Source organism: Rhinolophus ferrumequinum, chromosome 15, assembly GCF_004115265.2.
Source record: "Rhinolophus ferrumequinum isolate MPI-CBG mRhiFer1 chromosome 15, mRhiFer1_v1.p, whole genome shotgun sequence".
In the NCBI taxonomy this organism is placed as follows: domain Eukaryota; kingdom Metazoa; phylum Chordata; class Mammalia; order Chiroptera; family Rhinolophidae; genus Rhinolophus; species Rhinolophus ferrumequinum.
The window spans coordinates 2,031,920-2,051,142 of NC_046298.1; the positions used below are offsets into that span (position 1 = coordinate 2,031,920).

A 19,223-nucleotide genomic window follows, 5' to 3' on the forward strand; every position below is an offset into this window, starting at 1 on the left:
GCCTCACGAGGGCCAAGGTCAGGGGCACCCAGTCTTTTCCCTCCCCATCTGAGTTCTGCTTTTCAAATGCACCACTTTCAGTAACGGGCAGTGCTGCTTCTGAAGTGGCCGGATCGCCAACCATCTCTGAGAAATGTCCCCACCCTAAAGCTTCCCGAACACCGTAGCCCCGGCTTTCTCAGCCACAGTGGGCCTGTCATCAAAGTGCAATACAGTTTTCTGAACGGTCCTTCTCCCACGTATTTCCTTGAAGCATCTCTGAAATTGGTAGTGGTCCCCTCCCAATGTTAGGGACAAAGGGAAGGTACCTGCTGTGTGACTTTAAACAATGAAAGACAGCACCGATCCCAGTGCCACCCCCAGCGCCCACGCCAGTGCCCAGACCTGCTTTTCCAGGCTGCTTGGACCCGCCGTTGGGGTCTGTTAGGCGCCAGGGTGCACTGTCCCCAGCCTCCGCTAGCAACCACAGCGCCAGGGCGCCGACCTGTGGCAGCAGCAGTGCTGCCTCCCTGGAGGGGTGGGGGTGGGGTAGGCACTCCTGCCCAGGAGAGTCAGAGCTCATGTGCGGAAAGAAACTGCGGGATGAATGAGAATGCATGGAGCTTAAGGAACGAGTGAGCTTTTGTGTTTCAGAGAGATTGCTCTCCAGCCACGCTCCTGGAGCCAGGTCGCTGCTGGATCATTTGTGTGCTGTGTGAGTGATGGGGGCAGGTGGGGTCCTTTAGATGATTCTCCTAATTCAGAGAAGGTGACTGGGGGGTCGGGGAAGCCCCCCATTCATTACTCAGGTGTTGGGTCATCTCCTGCGAGGCCCACGGGACACAGGTGGTCCCAGCTCAGAGGTCCCACACCAATGTCCACTGAAGCCCCTCCCCGGCCACCTGCCTTTACCCCTGGGAAAGCACCACTGGGAGGGGATGGTCCCACTCCCGACCAGGTGGGGGTCGGATGCACATGCCTTGCTGAGCAAAGTCACCCTTGCCTAGCCAGTCCTAGGGTGACTTGTGGTCGGCTTTGGGCACAAGAGGGCCACCCAGACCTCAGGTCCCCCCTCCTTCAGGAGCTGAAGGCACGTTCCTGGTTTCCTCTCAGGCTCTCCCTCAGTTCCTGTGGTTTTAGTAATTGTACTTAGTATTTATTTGTAAAAATCTTTACTAATTTATTTTTGAATAGGCCATGCCAGTCTGGTACAAAACTCAGAAGACACAAACGTAAAAGGAAGCCTTTCTCTCACACTGCCCCTCCCCCAACCCCCTCCCCAGACACAGCCAGGAATCAACTTCTTGTGCATTAACTGTCTTAAATAGTCTTTGAAAATGATTCATTTCCTTTTATTTGTCAATGTTTATTGCTGAAAACTTAGAAAAATCCAAAAAAGTATAATGAAATAAAAAGCACTACAAATTCTACCATTCAGAATACACTGTTACCAAATTTGGTGTATTCTGTGCAAATCTTTTAATGCTATGTGGGTCCATTTCTAATGTATTTGGATTGTGCTGTTTAGACCTCTTGGAACACTTAGCAATTAACATTAGTGACATAACTTTAAATTCTTGTACACGTGTGTGATGGCTGTACAATATCCATTGCACTACCTGGACCCTGGTGTGGTTTCCTTTGTAGGTTTTTATTATAATGCTGGGTGAACATTTTTGTGTTAATACTCTGTTCATATTTTGGGTTATGATAGATGGTCTTTAGGACAGGTTCCACAAAGTGCAACTGCTGGGTTAAAAAGCATGCAATCCTTTTTAAGGCTGTTTTGTTCTATTTGGTCAAACTCTTTCCAGAGAGGCGGTACTGTCAGTAATTTGCTCTCCCAACAACAGTGTCTGGGGGCATCTCACTGTATTGTCACCGAGAAATAGAATGATAATGTCTTAAACCTTTTTACATTTGATGGGTGATTACTGACATCTTGGTTTGATTTGTTCTTCTTTGCTTTATAACTGGGGTTGACCAGGTTGGGGTGACCCCCTGGCAGCCACCTGCCCAGGCAGTGCTGAGGGTCTTCAGGTCCCTGTGGCCTGAACAGAGGGCTGACCCACCTGTGGCGGGGTTGTGGGGGTGGCAGGCTGCCAGCGGGTGAGGAGGCAGCTGGGGGGGAAGGCTTCGTGGGGGGACCCACCAAGTAGAGCGGGACCATCTCCTCCAGGCCGGTTATGAACCCCCTTCGGTGTTGGCGTGACGGCGCGAATGAGATTTTTCACAGGCAGATGGTATATTTCTAGCTAGAGTGAACTTTATTTTTCTGTTTTTGAGCTTTCTGGCTTGGAAGTAAACACGACTGGGGTGTGTTGCCAAGCGGCAGGCTGGAGGACAGGCCCAGGATGGGCAGGCAGCAGGCCGCTCCCATTCCTTACCGGGAGGTGCCACCTAGTGGGCACATGGCAGCATCCTTTCTCCTCGTCCCTCCCAGCCCACAGTGCCTTCCCGAGTCACCAGCCAGGCCAGGAGGGGGCTCCCCAAGGAGGCTGTTTGATGAGGTCCCCGATACCGCCTGGGCCTCCCTGAGGTTTTCCTGGGCCTTGAGCAGAACATCAGCTGCGTCTCTGTAACCCTTTCACCTACAAACCAGAATGTCTGTCCATCCTGAATGATCAACACACGGCAGCTACGAAATGCTAGGCCTCATGGAGGCCGACCAGGAACAGGGACCGGCTTTGTGGGGAGAAGATAAATGGCTGTATTGGCTGGAGTGTCCGTCAGACATAGCGACACGGGGTCAGGAGGTGAGGCTCGGGCCTGGCCCCTGGGGGCTGATCGCAGCCTCGGGCAGTAGGGGGACCCCAGATGCTGGCAACGGCAGGGAGCTGGCAGAGCTTTTCTAAACTACTGGGGTTACAGCTATCTGTTTCATTTTTGTGGGTTTGAGGGAAGGACTTCAATCATTCTCATTTGCAATTAAGCAAATGCAAGGACACTACCCAGGAGGTACCTGCTGCACACCCGGTAATCAGTGAAAATAATCTAATTAGGAAAGTAAGTGCAAATGCCCAAACCCAGAAGTAGCAGGTTGTGGGAAAACGACGCACACACACACGTGACACACACACACACACACACACACACACACGTGACACACACACACACGTGACACACACACACACACACACACCCCCCACTGGAGATAGAGTCTTTTGGGAGAGTGATTTGAAGGAAAAACATCACAGGAACCATAAAATTGTATATACTTTCCAGTCAACAAACTTCACGTCAGGGAAAACATTATGATAAAATAATTCAAATGGAAAAAAGATAGACATCCACAGCACAGCTGTTCATGATGGCAGGAAGAGGGGAGCAATTCCGAGGCTGGACGACAGGGAGACAAACTGCGTATGTGGCCGTGTCATGGGCTACACGTAACCAGTGTCCGTAAGTAGCACACGGGTGGGTATACGGAATTCAGGGGGATGACTCCACATACTGTCTTGGCAACAGCCTCATTCTGGGGGTGAATCTGGGCCCCAAGTCCTTCACCTGGGCCCTTTCCCTGGACTCTCCTGAGAGGTGGGCTACCGTGTCACATGACTCAGGACCACTCCCTGCCCTGCGCAGGTGGGTGAAATGGTGATGGACCCTGCAGCCCTCACTAGGTCCCGTAGTCCGTGCCGATTTCCGGAGCCAGGAAGTGGATGATCCAGCTGTACCAAAGCAGGGGGCTGAAGATAAGGAAGAGGGCTCCCCCCAGGGGCTGCGAGAAACACTCCTGCGGTTTCCTTCCCTCTCACGCCTCGAACACACTCACGTCCTGACACCAGGTCTGTGGAGTTTTTCCCACACCAGGCAAATCTCTGCGATGCCAGCTGGATGTCCGACGATTCAGTTCCATTCTGACACTCACTGGAGTTTGTGCAGACTCCCAGGTTAAGGCTCAGTCCCCCAAGACTGCCCCCATTTCAGAGGCCAATGGCAAGTCCCAGATGTCAGCTGTACTTCTGACGGGCCAGCTATGAATCAGGGTTCCGTGACCCCCTCCTCGGGTTGGACAACTTGCTAGAGCAGCTCACAGAACGTAGGCACTTACTTTCACTGGTGTATTCTAGAATATGACAAATGGACAGCCACGTGAAGACATGCACAGGGCAAGGCGTGTGGGAAGGGGGTGGGGCCTCCACGCCCTCTCCAGGTGTGCACCCCTGTTCTCTGAGCCCAGTACTGGTGGGGCTTTTACGGAGCTGATCACAGAGAAAATGAAATGGGATAACAAGCATCGCTCAGAGAGCCACTTGAAAAAGAGTCAGCGGCTGGAGGACCTAGGACCTGCGCACGGCTCCCTGCTCCGTTCTGGGAACGACGGTCAGGTGCTGACCTGTGGCTGAGCTCAGCCCAAGGCCGAACTCCCAACATCCCGGGTCCAGGACTCTGCCTGGACACACGTGGGCTTACTTCACATGTGGGCTTAGTTTCTCCTCCTCTCGGTGACCGGCCTCTCTGCAAACTTCACCGTGAAAGGAACCGGTGCACTGGACACTCGGCACCTCCGTTTTCATAATGGGCCTGACGGAGCCCAGCCGACCCGGCCAACACCCTTCATCCACATGGAGGACCGCAGTGAGAACAGCTCTGCGGCTTTGCCCTACGGACCCTGCCTTTCTCAGTTCCCTTTGGAGCGCAGTTTGGGTTGTTAACTTGAATCTCTGCCCGGATTGCATCTCTCTGCTCAGATTGATGCTTTTCTTATTCTTTAGTCCAGCGTAAACGTGTGTGTGCGCTTGGTTAACAGAGCACTCCTCCTGACTGGTCAGTAACTCTACCCCCGCCACACTCCCTTTCTGGACGACGGAGATGGGGCTGAAAGATCCAGTTTCGAACCATGGCTTGGTCTTCCTGGAGCCCACTGAGTGTCCTGCTGGCTCATTAGAACGAAAGGTACTCCTGTCACCCAGGAAATTCCAGGGTTTAGGAGCTCTCTGTCAGGAATGGGGGCACAGACCAATAGGTGGTATTTGTACTATTTCCCCCCCGGAACACCAGGGCACGCCAGCACCCCCAAACTCATTCCAACAGCAGGGGCAGGGACTTGTGCAAACTGGCATCGCAAGGTGAGGACGCAGCGTGAGTGCAGAACAGAAAGGATTCGGGAGCCTGGGCCTGTGTGGGGTGATGACCTGACCCCAGCCCCCGCCTAGGGCTGGGCTACCTGTGCAAACCTGCTCCACTGTGGCACCTCCCACCCATCTCTGTCACCAAGCGTCTCTGCTTCGACTCCTGCTCTCTGGGACCAGCTCCAGCTCAGGCCTGAGGGAGAGAATTCTCAGCAAGTGGCTGGCTTGGTCCAGGGCTGAAAAGGTCTCTCTACTTCCTGGGTCAGGGGTGGGGACCCTAGGAGGCTGAGTTGGGAGAAAAAGGAAAGCATGTTGGCATTTTAAGAATGTTGGTAATTTGTAAACTGCACACGGGGAATTAATGTGGGCAGCTAGGGCCATGTTAAGCAGGTCTGTGCTGACCAAGTGTGGGCAGGACGGGCAACTGGCCCAGCCCCACTCCCCTCCCTCCAGTTTGGGAGCCGGCAGGAGGGCAGGACCCGTTCTCCGGAAAGCCTGCTCTTTGGATCAGGACATCTGGCTGGGCCCCTAAGTGACACTCCAGGGCTTGAAATTTCCCCTTATTTTTGCCCAGAAATGTCTGCCTCAGTCTGCCAAACCCCCGTCTTCTCCCTCCCTGCCTGCCTGGCTTTCTGTTGTCAGCACTGGAACATTCCAGTGTTCAGAGCTGGCTCCTGGGGGTAGGGAGGGAGCCAGCAGGAGACAGGACCCTGGGAGGAACTCAGGACAGTGCCCTGGCTCCCTTCTCATGTCATACTGACCCCGACCCAGGAGTGTCAGGGGTGCGCCTGCTCCTGGGCCTGGGCCCCCAACCCAGTGATGGGGTGGGGAGGGGCCCCAGGGAGCTCCCTTGGGTTTACGCTCTCCTCTCCTGGGTGTGGCCTCCCTGTTCTGTCCCTAGTCTTCCCTTCTAGACTGATCCAGTGGCCAGTCTGGCGCTTTGACATAGGGTGACCAGGAGGGGAAAGGAGGCAGGCTGAGAGAGGCTTAAGGGGTGTGCGCGTGTGCGTGTGCATGTGCGCGTGTGTGTGTGTGCGCGCGCACATACACGGGCTCTCTCCCCACAGGGATAAGGATCCCCCTTGCAGGGTCGGCACAGCCTGGCCCACACCCCGCTGAGGCCTCGCTGGAACTGCTTCCTCTGTGGACGCTTCTCTAGTGCCTCAGAGCACGGCCGACTCCCTCAGTTCGGGTCTGGGTTGCCAGGAAGGGTTGGGGTCAGTGGGGACAGGCAAGGGAAGGGTCAGGAGACACCCCAGCGTCTGGTTGGAAGGCCTGGGTGCCGGCGCCAATGGAGGTCTGACAAGCAGGTTCAGAAAGACCAATGGGGTCGGGTTTGGACTCCGTAGCTTTGAGGTCCCTGTGACCTCAGCGTCTTATCAACATCCCCCAGGAGCTAGGGGGATGTCAGAAGGCCACTTGCGAAGACACATGTCTATGGGATGGTCAGTGGTGCAGGGCCCTAGGCTCGAGCTGTGGGGGCCACAGACGGGTGATGGATGGGTGGCTCCCTGCCCCTGAGCAGCTCAGACGTGAAGGCCAGCTTCGATGGGCACTGGCCCACTCAGGCACTTCATGGGAGACGGAGGGTAGGGGAGCTGGAGCAGGGGCTAAGGTGCTCTGGGAGCACAGATGGGACAGCCATGCTGCCTGGGGCAAACCAGGAGGGCTGCAGAGTGGAGGTGACAGCTGCACTGGGGTCCATAGGTGGAGCCAAAGTCCATGGCAGCCAGCAAACAACCCAGAAGCCCAGAGTCCGGCTCTGCTCGGCTTAGAGAGGCAGACCCCTCTCCTCTGGCCCCTGCCCTTCCTCCCACCATGTTCTGGCCTCTGGGCACAAGTCCCATGGAGTTGGCTCAGGGCTGAGGCCGAGCACAGGTGTGGAGGGCATCCCCCCCTCACAGGTAAGAGCCAGGCGCAGAGAGAGGCAGCAACCCAGGCAGGAAGCTTCCGGCAGCCCAGTGCCTGCTGGCGCCCGGTAGAAAGTTCCCGACTCAGAGGCAGCCTCTCCCTGCCCAGAGCCCCAGGAGGGTCACTTCCTGCAGGTGGGGTCAGAGACAGGCCAGCACAGGGGCTGCCATGGCTTGGGAGTGTAGCCTGAGACACCCCCGATCCCGGCTGAGAATGGGGTCAGCTGTGTAGTCACACCCTCCCTGCCTGGTGGCTGAGCAAGAGTGGCCTGGACTTCCCTGCAGCTTCTTTCTGACTGAGTCCCAGAGAACAGGCTGGGGCAGGGGACAGGCCAGGACGGCAGAAATCAACTGACGCCAACTTGGTTGATGTGCCCAAGGGAGCCCTGGACCCTGCACATGGGTCTGACGTCCTGTCTCCAGACGGCTCTGCCTGGGTGGGGGTGGGTGGGTCCTGCCTGTCCCTGTCTGACGGGTAACACCCAGTGCCAGCCAGTGCCTGTGGGGAGTGGCTGGCCCCCAACCCTCCAGAAAGAGGTCAGGGCCACAGGCTCTCATCCATCATCATTAACTAGAAGCTCCAGGAATGAGGCTCAAATGCCACTTCATCATCATCCCCTCTGCCCCGATGACCCCGGCCCCATTTCTTACTTGATTCACTTATACAATCAACAAATATTTAGTGCCAGGGACAGGAGGGGACAGTTAAGAAAAAGACCCAGAGTCCCAGTCCTCATGGAGACTACCATCCTCTCTGATAGTAGACGGGCTCAACCAAACACCACCTCCTCCAGGAAGGTGATCACACAGCTGATCACACAGCTGTTCTGGGTACTTCATCCACCGGCTTTGTCTATTCCTCACTGAGGGTTCAGGCCTCACTCAGTTCCTTCAGTCTTAGGATGGCCTCGTGTGACCTGGCTCCGCCTCCCCAGGACCAGCACACAGACGGGTCTCAGTAAGTGGCAGCCACTGCCACCATCAGCATCAGTCCAGCCCCCTCCCCTCCATTGTCATCAAGAAGGGATAAGATTCCTCGGATCCTGTGAACCCCTTGCCTGGCTCCCTAGCTCTGGCATACAGCACCCAAATGGTACCAGCACCCATGCAGGTAACACCTACTTACAAAAACTAATGATCCCAACAGCCAAAACTCACAGGTGGGGCACTGGCTGGCAAACTCCGCCCACCTGGAGACGTCCCTTAGCACCCAAGTCCTGTGGGAACACTGCACCCTTTCCCAGGGGAGGCCTGCCTGTCAGTCAGTCCCAAAATGCTGGGACTTCACTTTCCACCTGGAGGGACTTCTGACTGGGCTGATTCCAGCAAGGGCGCGTCCAGCAATGCTGAGGTGATGGGGGCTCCAGCGCCCCTCAGATACAGGGCCTGCAGGTCCTCAGACCCTCCCCTTGCCGGGGCATCGCCCCCTAGAGGGCCAAGGCAGGCCCCTCCCAGTGGCCCAGAGCCAGTAGAAGGACAAGCCTCTGCAGGGGCATGGGCTCCATGAGCAGCTGGGAGGAAAGAGTCCTGGACGGGGACGGCAGCACTTGGCTGGCAGGACAGTTGATTCCTGTGTCCTCGCCAGGGCTTGCAAGCGAAGTCCCAGGAGGGAGTGTGAGGGTCTGGACTTGGACCCGGTGGACCCAGCCCTGCGGCCAGCCCTCAGCTTCCTGTGTGGCAAGGGGACATCCGCAGAGATGCAGCCTGAGAATGCCTGGCCGCCTCCAGGCACAGGGGTGGCATGGTGGCCTTGAGTCAGGCCCACTCCAGAGCCTGGATGACAGCACCTGCTGGGGGGACCAATGAAGCCAGCCCCTCCGAGAACAGCCTGGGTGGCGGGGGGAGGCAGGACTCAAGCCAGGATGACAAGGTCCCTGCGGGAAAACAGACCTGTAACGGGTCAGATGGGGCCTCCAGGTGACTTCTTTGCCCGCCCACATCAGTTCACTGAGGTCCTGATTCCTGCGGGGGCAGGGATTGTCACTCCTACCCCCCCCCACACACACACACAGCCCCATTTGTTATGCTCCCTAGCGCACTCTGATGTCATGGGAACATCTGCCGAACAGGGACAGCCAGTCTTTCAGGAGGAGCTGAGGACAGCCAGGGCTTGCCTTCCACAAGCAGATGGGGTCTTAACGGAGCCAGGTGTCCCTCGGGGATCCCAGGCACAGGCTCCCGCCTGGGTCTCTGCACACAGGGTCAGGACGCGCTCTAATGACCAGCACAGACATGCGGCTCTGCTGAAGGCTGCAGGGCTGCTGGCACCTCAGTGCAGCCGAGCTGCTCCCCAGCACAGAACTCTCCTCCCCAGGACCTTTGCACCTGCTGCGCCGTGTGTGTGGAGGGCCGTCCTCCTCACCATGGGGGTGAGCTCCCCTCTGCGGGGTGCTGCCCTCCACCCGCCCCCACCCCATCATGCCTCAGTCTGTACCCCATCCCAGCACACAGCAGGACCAACACCCCGTCCCGTGCCTGCCTGTCTCTCCTTAGAGTTGGGACCTCGTGCGCCTCACTCCTGGCTGTGTCCCCAGCACCAGCCTGGCATACGGCAGTGAGTGAGTCTGCAGGCATGGTGGCCCTCCAAAGGTTGTCAGGAATTTGTACTCTTAGGTCCTTGCAGGCCCTAACACCTTGGGGCTCAGAGATGCAGCAGCCCTGTCTCAGCGCTGGGGCACGGGGGGGGGGGCACAGGGGAGCAGGTCTAACGGTCCCAGCTGAGCGCTGAGCCAGCATGTGCCCAGCCTGGTGAGAAGGGCATGGCCCTCAGCCAAGATGCCCCGCCCACTGGGGTCCTTTGCCAGCACCTGTGCCCGGGATCAGCTGCGGACAGCCCCTATCTTTGCCCAAAGGGAACTGCTGCCCGGGTGCTACTACTCCCCTTGGCCAAGCAAGGATGGCTCCAGGAACTGGGGCTCTGACCAAGAGTCCAGTGGCTGGAGCTGGGCACACCCTGCCCCTCACCGCCCTGGGGTGAACGGATGGACTGCCTGGCCGGTTTCTGAGAGGGCACCTGATCTGTCTCCAGGAAGTTACCGCTCACCCCGTGGCCTTTCCTGCCCTGCGCCCTCTGCCCAGGCAGAACTAGCCTGGACCAGTTTGAGTGGCTCTGGGAGGCCACAGACGTGTAAACCAACAAGTCATTCTTGGACACACCTGTGACCCTCTCACCTGCCCCTCTGCTGTGTGAGGAAGGCCTCAGGCAGGCCCTGGGTGCCTCCTCCTTTGCCCCTCCCGCTCTCCCTCACGGGGCTGGCTACCTGTCAACAGCAGGCGGGAGCCGTGCCACCCCTGGGAGCCAGGCCCAACCCGCTGAATCAGAGTCAGACTCTAAGGAGATGTGTGAGAACTGGCCAGAGAGGACAAGTCATCGGCCGGGGATGTAGCCCCGATGGTGGGGTTTCAGGCACTGTCCTGTTGGGCTGGGGGAAGCGTTCCTGGACCCAAAGTCACCCCTTCTAGCTGGTAGTGACCAGGCTCTGGCCAAGGCCGGCCAGGCTGTGGGCCAGCCATTCACCTCCAGCCCAAACACACACTTGCTCTGAGCAAAGCCAGTGGCTGCACGTAGGGCTTTCCCACCCAACCACACCAACCCCAGGGGCGGGCCCGGCAGGAGGCCGGGTATATGGTAGAGCGCTGAGCCTGGGAGGCCCGGGCAGAGCTGGACAAGCGACTCCTTGCTTCTTTTACTCGCTCTGTCCACGGAGAGGACCCACAGCCAGTGGACAGACACCGGGCATGGTCACAGCACAGACCAATGGGGCTGTGTCCTCGGGAACCAGCCACCAGGCGGTGTGAACGTCTGGCCCCACTGTGCTGCCCGACCCCAGGAACGCCCAGCCTGGGGGCCAGTCGTGGACATCTGCCTCTGATGGACCAGTGTCTGAAGGAGAAGACCTGGGCTTTTCAACCACACCAGTCAATACACTTGCTTTTTATTATGAAGTCAGTCTGGATAGGGTTTCTGTTACTTGAAATTAGAGTCCGAACAGAACACACTGCTTTCCCCAGCCACATGGAGAGCTGCGCACTGACAGAGGATCAGACATCTGGACGCCTGGGAAGAGGTGAGACGGGACGGGACTAGAGGCCTTAACAGGCTGTCCTGGTCCATGGGGAGCGCAGGCCACCATCCCAGGCCTGGTGGGCACCCACAGCACGGCAGTCTCCTGCCTGGCTCTGGGAGAGCCCCTACGCTGGGCTTGCCAAGGCCCAGCTGACCAGGCAGGTGGGTGTTGGCACGGTGGGTGGGTGGGCAGCCTTGGTTTCCTGGACCTCCCAGGACCAACAGTCTTCCGTGGAGGTGTGTGTGTCTGGGATCTGGTGCTGTGGTTCAAGGCCTCTGGGACAAGTGACCTCACTCCAGTCCTACTGGCCCTCTGGTCCCTAAAGGTCCTGGGTGTCGTGTAACTCAGGGGGTTCCCTGGAGCTCACAGAGTGGACAGATGGCATTTGTTCCAGAGAGGCCTAAGTGTTCTGGGTTTTCTAAATGGAAAGACAATTAATTACCTGAAGTGTAAGCATGGGGGTCCAGAAAGCACGAGCCACTCCCACTGCCCAGCCACCCGTGGGGTACAGTCCTGGGTGTTGCTGGGCAGCTTCCAGAACTCCATGCTCTCAGGAGTCTGAGCAGGGGAGTCTGCAGAATGATTAGGGCGCCTGCCCCCGACATGTGCTGCAGGGGGTCAGCTGTGGAAGGATGACCAGGAGACCCCGGAGGAATAGAACTGCACGCGGCTGGGCCAGTCGCCATCCCCGCTGCCCTCCCTGTCCTCGTCTGAGTCCTCGTCCTCATCCCCACTGGACGCTCCGCAGAGGGCCCGGGACCCCGCGCCCTGCCCGCCCTCCTCCCCGTCCTCCTTGCGCTTCTGGGCGGCCAGCTCGCGGTAGCAGAGGCTGCAGACGCGCAGGGGTTTGGGTGACAGGCGCGGCAGCAGGAAGCGCGCGCGGGAGCAGTCCGCGCACACCACGAAGCCGCACTTGCGGCAGTGGTGGCGCCGCGTGAGCGCCGAGAAGCGCGTCTGCGTGCAGCGCATGCAGATGTCCGTGGCCTTGTCGGGGATCCAGGGCGCCGCGTGCTCCGTGCTGGGCGGGCGGCCCGTGGCCAGCAGCTGCCGCCGCACGCACTCCTCGATGTGGCTGACCCACTCCTGACGCTCCGTGGCGGAGGCGGCCGACACCACGAAGGACTTCTTGGCGGTCCTGATCATCCAGCGGTTCTTGGCCTGCAGGGTCTCGGGCAGCGGCTCCAGCGTCACCTCCTCCAGCGGGATGATGTGCTGGCTGCGGTACTTGCGCTTGCTCAGCACGATGCTGCCGTACACCAGTATGTCGTTGAACAGGAAGAAGACGCGCGGTTTGGCCTTCTTGCGGCACTCCTTGGTCAGCACGCCCTCGCCCAGCAGCACACGGCCCGGCAGGGCCAGCGGCTGCCCCGATGCCCCGAAGCAGCTCTCCACCGCGGCGATGCGCTGGCTGTTGATCTCCGTGTTGGCCAGATAGTCCACCATGCTGCCGCCGCGGCTCACTGCGGGAGGGGTGCAGACAGGCGTCAGCGGCCGGCACGGCCCACTCCCCCAGTCACCACACCAGGGAGCCCAGCCGGTCCCCAGAAGCCGACCTTTGGACGAGGAGTTACTGGGAGGTGAACGGGGGTCCCCAGGAAGGGGCGTGTGTGGAGCCAGCCAGGGTGGGAAGACAGCAGTAAAGATGCGTGACACAGCAGGCTGCCACTGCGGGTGGCAGGGCCACAGCTCCTGGGGGGCCTTGGAACACAGGGCAGACCACGCCTCAAAGCTGTCCACCCAAAGGGAAAGGACAGTGAGCCCCAACTGGCGTCAGGGGCTCCCCAGCTCCTTGGGCCTGCCCCAGGTGGATTCACTGGACACTGAGTGCCGGGCAACAGGCTGTCTGCAGCCCAATCCATCACTGGGTCCCCCACCCACCCAGCCAAACCATCAAGACCCTGCACCCGCGCTCTCAGCCTATGAGCCCAGGGTCACCACCGCCATCGGTACAGGGACCGTGTTCTGAGTGCTTCGGCCATGGTAAGCATGCCACCCTATGTCGCCCTTACTACAACCCTTGCAGGCAGAATCCCCTCGGGGCTGGAGGGAAACTCAGGCTCTACTAGCAAGTCAGGGGCCCAGAGCTCGCACCCCTGGACGCCATGCTGCTACACTGCCTTTCCCCATGGACGGTGAGGCCCACGCGGCCCTCCTGTGCCAAGCAGTAGATGTGGTGGCCACAGAGCTCACCCTGGGCCTCTGCTAGGCCCCCACACCCTCCTCTGACCAGGCATTGAAGACCACCCAGCTCCTGCTGGCTCCCCAGGCCAAGCCGCCAGTCCTGGCTTCTCTACTAGGATGTAGGCGTGGACATTCACCTGCCCCCCGGCTCCCCCACCTTGGGTCTCAGAAGGTCCTCAAACGCAACACCCCTGGCACAAACCCAGCTCTCCCCTCCAGGTCCTCTTTTCTGTAAATGGAACCATCATTCACCCGCTTTCAAGCCCCAAATCTAGGACTCATCCTTCAATCTCCTCTTTCCTGTGACCCCAACATTCAATCCATGACCGATGCCGTCATTTTCCTCGCTCACACCTGGACTATCTGTCCACTTCTCACCACGGGGCGGAATCGACAGGAAGGCGCCACCACCTCCTGCCTGAAACGGGCTATCCATGCGGCTCCTTCCTGCGACCCAGCTCAGTTCTCATTTCCCTTTCAGAAAGGATCTGACAACCCCCGCTCAGGCTGCCTCTCCCGCCACCTGGGACAGGAACAGCAAACCATGGCCTGGCCCACAGCCTGCTTTTATAAATAAAGTTTTATTGGCACACAGCCAGGCTCATTCATTTATCATAGCTTGTGGCTGCTTTCATGCTGCAATGGCAGAGCCGAGTAGTGGTGGCACAGACCACATGGCCACAAAGCCTAAAGTATTTACTACCTGGCCTTTTACAGGACAAGTTTGCTGCCCCAACTCTAGCATGTCAGCCCATTTTCTTTTTTCTTCACAGGACATATCAGGACCCGGTGTTTCCTTGTCTGTCCAGCATTTGCTCACGTGTTTTCATTCCCTCACTCAGATCTCAGCTCCCAGACAGCAAGGCCTTTTCTTACTCACTTCTGTATCCTCAGTATTTGGACATTGCTGAGCACACAGTAGGTGCTTCATAAGTGGCTAGTAATGACCTTTCCACAGCTCCCAAGGGCCACCATGCATCACTCAGCTCCCACCTCTGCTGTCAGAGGAAGCAGGTGAGACCTGGCCCCACTGCCACCACCATCACGTGCACACACGTATAGGCATACACGGCACGCCCCGGCCGACCTGGTCTCACATACTGTGTTTCTGGGTCACCACACTGCAGTTCTGTCTGTCAGGCCTCCTGTGGGAAGCCGGAGGGGGCCCATTGTGGGGGCTGGATGCATTTCACAAGAGGGGAGCGCGGCCCCGAGCCACGCACCGCTTGCCTCTCTCAGACCACAAGACCTCCTGAGAAGGGCTGTTCACACCACCTCAGGCAAGAACTGCTATTTTTAGGTTTCTGGTCTCGGAGGCTGCGTGTTGTAAACCTAGCTGATTCTCGGTGACAGCCCTGGGCTGTCCTGTAGGACCTATCACTGGGTCCCTGCCCGGGACAATCTGGCAGCATTCCAGAGGCCACCCCAGGACCCCTGGCTGAGTGCTGGGCTCTGGGATGGGCTGGATGAGAACTCCGCAGCAGGCGGCACAGCGAGGGCCGTGGGTTCGGTACCTGCAGTGGAGACCATGGCATGCTTGCAGCAGAGGAGATGGTAAGACAGCTGCGTCCACGCACACAGTGGAGCAGTGTCTGCTCTTATGACGGCATCCTGCCCACATGGAGTGACAACAGATATCAAATGCTGAGGGGAAAAGGCGACCTGCAGTGCGGAATGTGGGCACCACATGTAGGAAATGACACAGTGTTTAAAAGCGTTTGAGAACTCTGTCTACGGATAGAAATGGGTAGGACGGGACCTCACCCCATAAGGATGGCTACTATTAAAAAGCATGAAATCACACGTGTTGGTGGACTGTGGGGAGGTTGGAACCCTCCTGCACTGTTGGTGGGAATGTAATTGGGTGCAGCCACTGTGGAAAACAGTGTGGAGGTTCCTCGAAAAATTACAAATAGCAATGATCCGGGAATCCCACTTCCAAAGAACTGACAACAGCGTCTCAGAGAGGTATCTGCACCCACATGTGCACAGCAGCGTTGGTCACGACGCCAAAGGTAGAAGAAACCCAGGTCTCAATCAGTGCACCCACGGATACGCAAAATGTGCCAAACACACTCACGGAATATTACTCAGCCTTAAAAAGGAATGGAATCTGAAACACGCCACACGTGGGGGACCCTGAGGACATGATGCTCAGTGAAATGAGCTGTCACAAAAAGACAAAGGCTGTCTCTTTGATGCCACTACCACGAGATGTCTAAAGATTCCTAGACACAGCGCAGAGTGGTGGTTGCCAGGGCTGGGGTGGGGGCTGGGACGGCATAAAGGAGAGCTGCTATTTAACAGGATCGGACTTTCGGTTTTGCAAGAGGAAAAGATCTCGTTCTGCAGATCTGTTTCACAAGAATGGGAATACGCTTAACACTACTGAGCTGTACACTTACAAATGGTTAAGATGGGTTTAAAAAAAAGATGGACAAAACCAAAGTCAGGAGAAAGCGGCCTGGGGGCGGGGCCTGGATGTAACCAGGGACAGGGGATCAAGAAGGACTTCGTGTACAATATTTTAGTTCAAAAAGGCAGCAGCAGATGTGATAAAATTCTCCTACCAGTTGACCCTGGGAAGTGGAAACATAACTCTGGGACTGACCCCCCCGAACACACGTGATGCCCCTGCCTGACCTGGGCTGAAGGCGCTCTGGGTGAGAGCTGGGCCTGGGAGCCACGTCCCGAGTGTCACTGGGTAGGCAGGTTCTGCGCATGACAGTGGTCACACGTGATCTACACCAAGCGTGACCCACTGCTGGCGTGCCTACACACAGCTCACTGGAACACAGCCACACGAGACAGAGAACGCCTTGCAAAGTCGCAGATATTTACTATCTGGCCCTTTACAGGGAAGTTTGTGGAGCCTGGTCTACACCACCAGGTGCTGTCAGATGCATGATGCCCACCTCCAGGAACGCACCTGCCAGGGCTGTGTCCTGAGGGAACCCCTGCTCCTCTCCTCCACTCAGACACAGCCTTTGAGATCCCAGAGATATGTCTGGGACCCCACTGGGAACCTGGAAAGTAGGAGCTGGCAGGAGCCCCAAGTACAATATCTGTTAGAGTTAGAGTTGGGCACATTGCTTATCAGAGAGGGAGGTACCTGCACAATGTCGTCACATAAGGAGGGAGTCAGGCCCATCCTTGATCGGGGCGGGGCTGAGTTATCACCTGCCCTTTCGTCTGTCTCTCTGGCCCCAACCAGGCCCACCCTGCTTCTGTGCCTGCCTGATTTCACCTGCTACAGTGTTTCCCCGAAAATAAGACCTCGCCAGACATTCAGCTCTAACGCGTCTTTTGGAGCAAAAATTAATATAAGACCCGGTCTTATATTACATTACATAAGACTCAGTCTTATATTATATAATATAGTAAAATAAGACCCGGTCTTATATTACATTACATAAGACTCAGTCTTATATTATATACTATAGTAGTAAAATAAGACCGGGTCTTATATTAATTTTTGCTCCAAAAGACGCATTAGAGCTGAATGTCCGGCGAGGTCTTATTTTCGGGGAAACAAAGTAAGTACCTGCTGACACCCCACCATGCATCAGGCACAGTTCTACTGGGCGAGGCAACCGATTGACAGCAAGGAGCCAGGGACCTGGACCTTTGGTAACAGACTTCCTGGGGGGAGGGGCTTAATCGAAAGTAAAGCAAGGTCATTTCTGACTGAGTTCTAAAAGCCATGAAGGAAAAGGCTGACCTGCGGACAGGGCTGGGATGGGCTGGTGGTCAGGCAAGACCTGGTGAGAAAGTGACCTGGCACCAACCTGTATACTGTGAAGGAGCCAGCCACGCTGAGGCCGGAGGAAAGAATGTTCTAGACCCAGTGAACAGCTCAGGCAGACCCGAGGAGGCCACAGAGGGAGGAGGGTAAGAGGTTAGGTGAAAGGGGCTGGCAGGGACCCTTGGCCAGATGAGGATTTGAGTGTTTCTCCAAGTGCACAGAGGGGAGTGCCACCCTCCCCTGCCAGGTTGTCCAGCCCTGTGTTTTCTGGAAGCCCTCCTCCACGGAAAGAACCTAACAAGGAAAATAAACCCGAAGTGCCAAGAACAAAGCTTACAGCTCACCAGGCACGTTACAAGAATTAGCTCACTGAATCCTCACAAAAGCCCCAGTGGGGAAAGTACCACCCCCATCACCGAAGTCACTGCCCATGCTCCTGGCTGAGTGACCAGGAAGCCCAATTCCAAACTAACGATGAGCTGCTGCTGCAGGCTGCTCTTGACCAAAGACAGAATGTGAAACCCTCCAGTGCAAGGGCAGGGCCCCTCCCCAAATGCCTGCTCTTTACACCCAACCCCAGGCCCTGGGACCCTTGGGGTGGCCTGCAGGTCCCTTAGCTCAGCCCGGCTGCCTCATCTCCACCTCTTGGCAGCCCCGAGCACTGACGTGTGCGGTGACACAGGCTGAAGTCAGTCATCTCTTGGCCTATACAGACCCCAGTGGAAATTCTGTGCTCAGGAGCACCCCAAAACGAACTGGAGATTATGTGCCAAGAAAAACCTAGGAATGCTCCTCCCCTCCTTCCTGGCTTCTGACCTTTCCCAAGGTGAGATAACAGCTTTGTTCAATTTCCAAATTTCCCCTGGGGTGTGCAGATCAAGGTTTAGTGACTGGGGCCTCCATCTTCCCACCTGCAGAGGGGGCTGATGACCACTCCCCCCTGCAGAGTACTTCTGGTGTCAGTGGAAAGGTCACGAGATTCCAAGGGCTCCAAGCTGGGAAGGAACTGCCACTCTGGGCCTGCCTCAGTGACTGCTTCTGTGAAATGGGCATCCAGCCCTGTTTCCTTTGACAACTCCCACCAAAACTCACCAACTCAACCACTTTAAGGGCCAGGCGGTTCCTAAATGAGAGGCCGGCGAGGACCAAGGCCACCCTCCCTCTTCTACCCCTCGGTTGAGGCAGTTGTCCCAGCCCACTTCTCCAGACCTCAAGGGCTGGGAACAAGGAGTGAGGCCCCGACGGCTGCGTGAGGCCAGGCCTCTCCAAACCATCCCTGGACAACGGGCGCGCTGAAATCCGTCCAGCCCACGGGCGCCTCTGGTCCCTGCTCGGTTCACACGTCGCGCTTCCCTGGATACCCTGCTTCGACCCTGGAGCCCCCTTACCTGTTCTCACCCCGCTCTCCCCGGAGCCCCTGCAGTCTCCACCGCGGCTCCCGCCCTGCCAGCCAGCAATAAGCGCCTTCTGCGCGCCTCTGCTCGGGCCAGAGTCCGAGCTCGAGCTCGAGTCCGGCACTGGCTGCGCGCCCGCCCCGCCCCAGCCCGGCGGCCACCTGCACTGGGCGGCGCGGGGAGCGTGCAGGCTGAGGGCAGGAAGCCCACGTGCTCCGCGCGCCCCAGCCCGGAGGGGACCCTCACCTCTTCTGCCAGGGGCCCCGCGCCCGCCTGGCAGCCGGGCCACAGGACACAGGACGCCACGTCTCGTTCGCCAGCTGCGGCCGAGCCCCGCACCGCCCACGCCGCGTTCCAACTCTCGTCGGACACGCCCCTCGCGGACGCTCCGCCAATCGGGGCCCTGGCGCGCGGGCGGGGCGGAGCCTGGACTCCGAGCTCGCGGAGCCTGAGTCCCGCAGAAATGTGCGAGGGCGGAGCGGTCGGAGTTTGCGTGGGTCGGCTGGGCGCCCGCTGCGGGCCTGTCCTGGGTGGGGCGTCCTTCTAGCTGGTTCGCGGGGCCGCTTCCAGCCTGAACACCCTCCGCCAGTTTCCCTGTCTGCCCGCCGCACTCCCCGCGCTGGCTGCTCTCATGCCAGTGGAGACGCGTCCTCGGACCTCTGCCGTGCAGCCGGGACTGCGGGCCCGGGAATGGCGAGGGAGGCTGTGGGATCGCTGTGCATTGCTGCCTCTGGGGGGCCTCCCTGTTGCCAGCAGCCATAGTCATCTCCTCTCAGCAACCCACAGATTAACAGTCAGAATATTAAAAATCAGCAGCATTTTATCTATTTTATATTTTTAACTTTTTATCACGGAAACTTTCAAACATACAC

At 57.9% G+C, this 19,223-nt stretch overlaps 1 protein-coding gene across 2 annotated transcripts; it reads right to left on the minus strand.

Annotated features, from left to right (window-relative positions):
* Window positions 1-10,834: 10,834 nt before the first annotated feature.
* PLEKHF1 (pleckstrin homology and FYVE domain containing 1) lies at window positions 10,835-18,732 on the minus strand. 2 transcript variants are annotated; one of them, XM_033129330.1, is made up of 2 exons: window positions 18,346-18,482; window positions 10,835-12,491 (listed from the first exon to the last, which is right to left on the minus strand). In XM_033129330.1, the coding sequence occupies exon 2, from the start codon at window positions 12,472-12,474 to the stop codon at window positions 11,650-11,652; it is 825 nt and encodes a 274-aa protein (XP_032985221.1). In that variant the 5' UTR covers window positions 12,475-12,491; window positions 18,346-18,482; the 3' UTR covers window positions 10,835-11,649. The 2 variants fall into 2 exon arrangements, with proteins under 2 accessions (XP_032985221.1, XP_032985220.1); XM_033129329.1 differs by lacking the exon at window positions 18,346-18,482 and adding an exon at window positions 18,598-18,732 and having other exon boundaries at window positions 10,836-12,491.
* Window positions 18,733-19,223: the final 491 nt, after the last annotated feature.